The following is a 1,448-nucleotide window of genomic DNA, read 5'->3' on the forward strand; positions in this document are numbered from 1 at the left end:
TAGTTAAATCTAATATTTTATTTATTTTAAGTGTAATTTAACTATTTTTATGAATAAAAATTTCTTCAATTAAAAAATATTGAGACCGTCTAAGACTTAGTTTGGTAAAGTTTTTTGAAGAGGTGTTTGTGCTTTTTAAAAGCTTAAACTCCTCATTTTGTGTTTGATAAATTAAAAAGACCATGTGTTTATTCTTGCAGCTTTTAAAAGATTGGGGTACTTTTGAAAGCACCTAAAATAGAGCTTTTTAAAGTTGACTTGTGCTTTTCAAAATTTAAAAGTCTAATATAACCTCATATTTAACTAATTTTCAAATTTAATTATTACATTTATGTCTATTATAATATTTTTAAATTTTAAAAGCTATTTTACCAAACACAATTGATGTTGTTTGTGTTTATTAAAAGCTATTTTTGATTTGATTTACCAAATATTAATGCTACAACTTTTAAAAAGTCATCTTTTAAAAAGTCATCTTTTAAAAGTTAACTTTTATAAGCTACTCTTGAAAAGTAAAAGCTTTACCAAACTAAACGTTAAAAACACTATTAATTATTTATGTAAATTTTTTTACATCCAAAAAATGAAATTCATAATATAATATGAAGAAGGAAAATTTGTTTCTTCTTGGCCTACCCATGACAAAAATGTTTCCTATACGCACCATATTTGTTCTTCTATATTCACATTCACATCAACATGCCATAACGTAATTAATAATAACTACGCCTTCTTTTCTTCTTATTATTATAAATTCAAAGAAATCATCATTTCCCAAACACAGCCTTCTTACTTTCCCTCCTTCATCCTTCTTCTCTTCTTCAACAATGGAGTCTAATAATCGTTGGATTCTCAAATATGTATTATTAATGATTATGTGTGTTAAATGTTTAAGCGCTGATGCGACTTTAGAGGACGTGATAAGAAAGAGTTCAAGAGTGCACAGAAACTTCACAGCATTATCAGAATTCAGAACGATAAATAGAAGAGTGTTGCCAGATTGCTCTGCTTCCAGCCCTAATTTGAAGTTGATGGTGAATGTCAGTTCCTCCAATTCAAGTTTGTCGGATGATGAGTTCATCACAGTAACCGTCTCCGGCGTTTCTAGACCCTCCAATGGAGATTGGGTCGCCATGATCTCACCTTCCAATTCTAAGTAAGAATTTATTCTGCATAAATATCTTCCATATTAATCATCCTCAGTTTATTAAAATAAATATAAAAAAGAGAATACAAATCATGTTTTTTATATACAATAATCTATTGGCCAATATATCAATGAGTTACAGCTTAAATGGCATCGTCTTCCCAAACTTTTAGTAAAAAAAAAAAAATCTATTGGCCAATATACTCCAATCCATGACAATTAGTTGATTTGTCAGATTAGAGATTAAAAAAAAGTGAAAGATGTTTTATATTTATAAAAATTATTTTAGTGATCATAAATT

At 27.7% G+C, this 1,448-nt stretch overlaps 1 protein-coding gene across 1 annotated transcript in view; it reads left to right on the top strand.

Annotated features, from left to right (window-relative positions):
• The window catches only part of LOC107629648 (probable inactive purple acid phosphatase 27), an 8,327-nt gene continuing 7,557 nt past the window's right edge, over positions 679–1,448 (top strand). Inside the window, exon 1 of the mRNA XM_016332485.2 lies at positions 679–1,156. Coding sequence (XP_016187971.1) covers positions 828–1,156 — 329 coding nt within the window. The 5' untranslated portion in view covers positions 679–827. The remainder of the gene's footprint in view (positions 1,157–1,448) is intronic.

The sequence above is a fragment of the Arachis ipaensis genome, chromosome B03 (genome assembly GCF_000816755.2).
Source record: "Arachis ipaensis cultivar K30076 chromosome B03, Araip1.1, whole genome shotgun sequence".
Taxonomy (NCBI): Eukaryota; Viridiplantae; Streptophyta; class Magnoliopsida; order Fabales; family Fabaceae; genus Arachis; species Arachis ipaensis.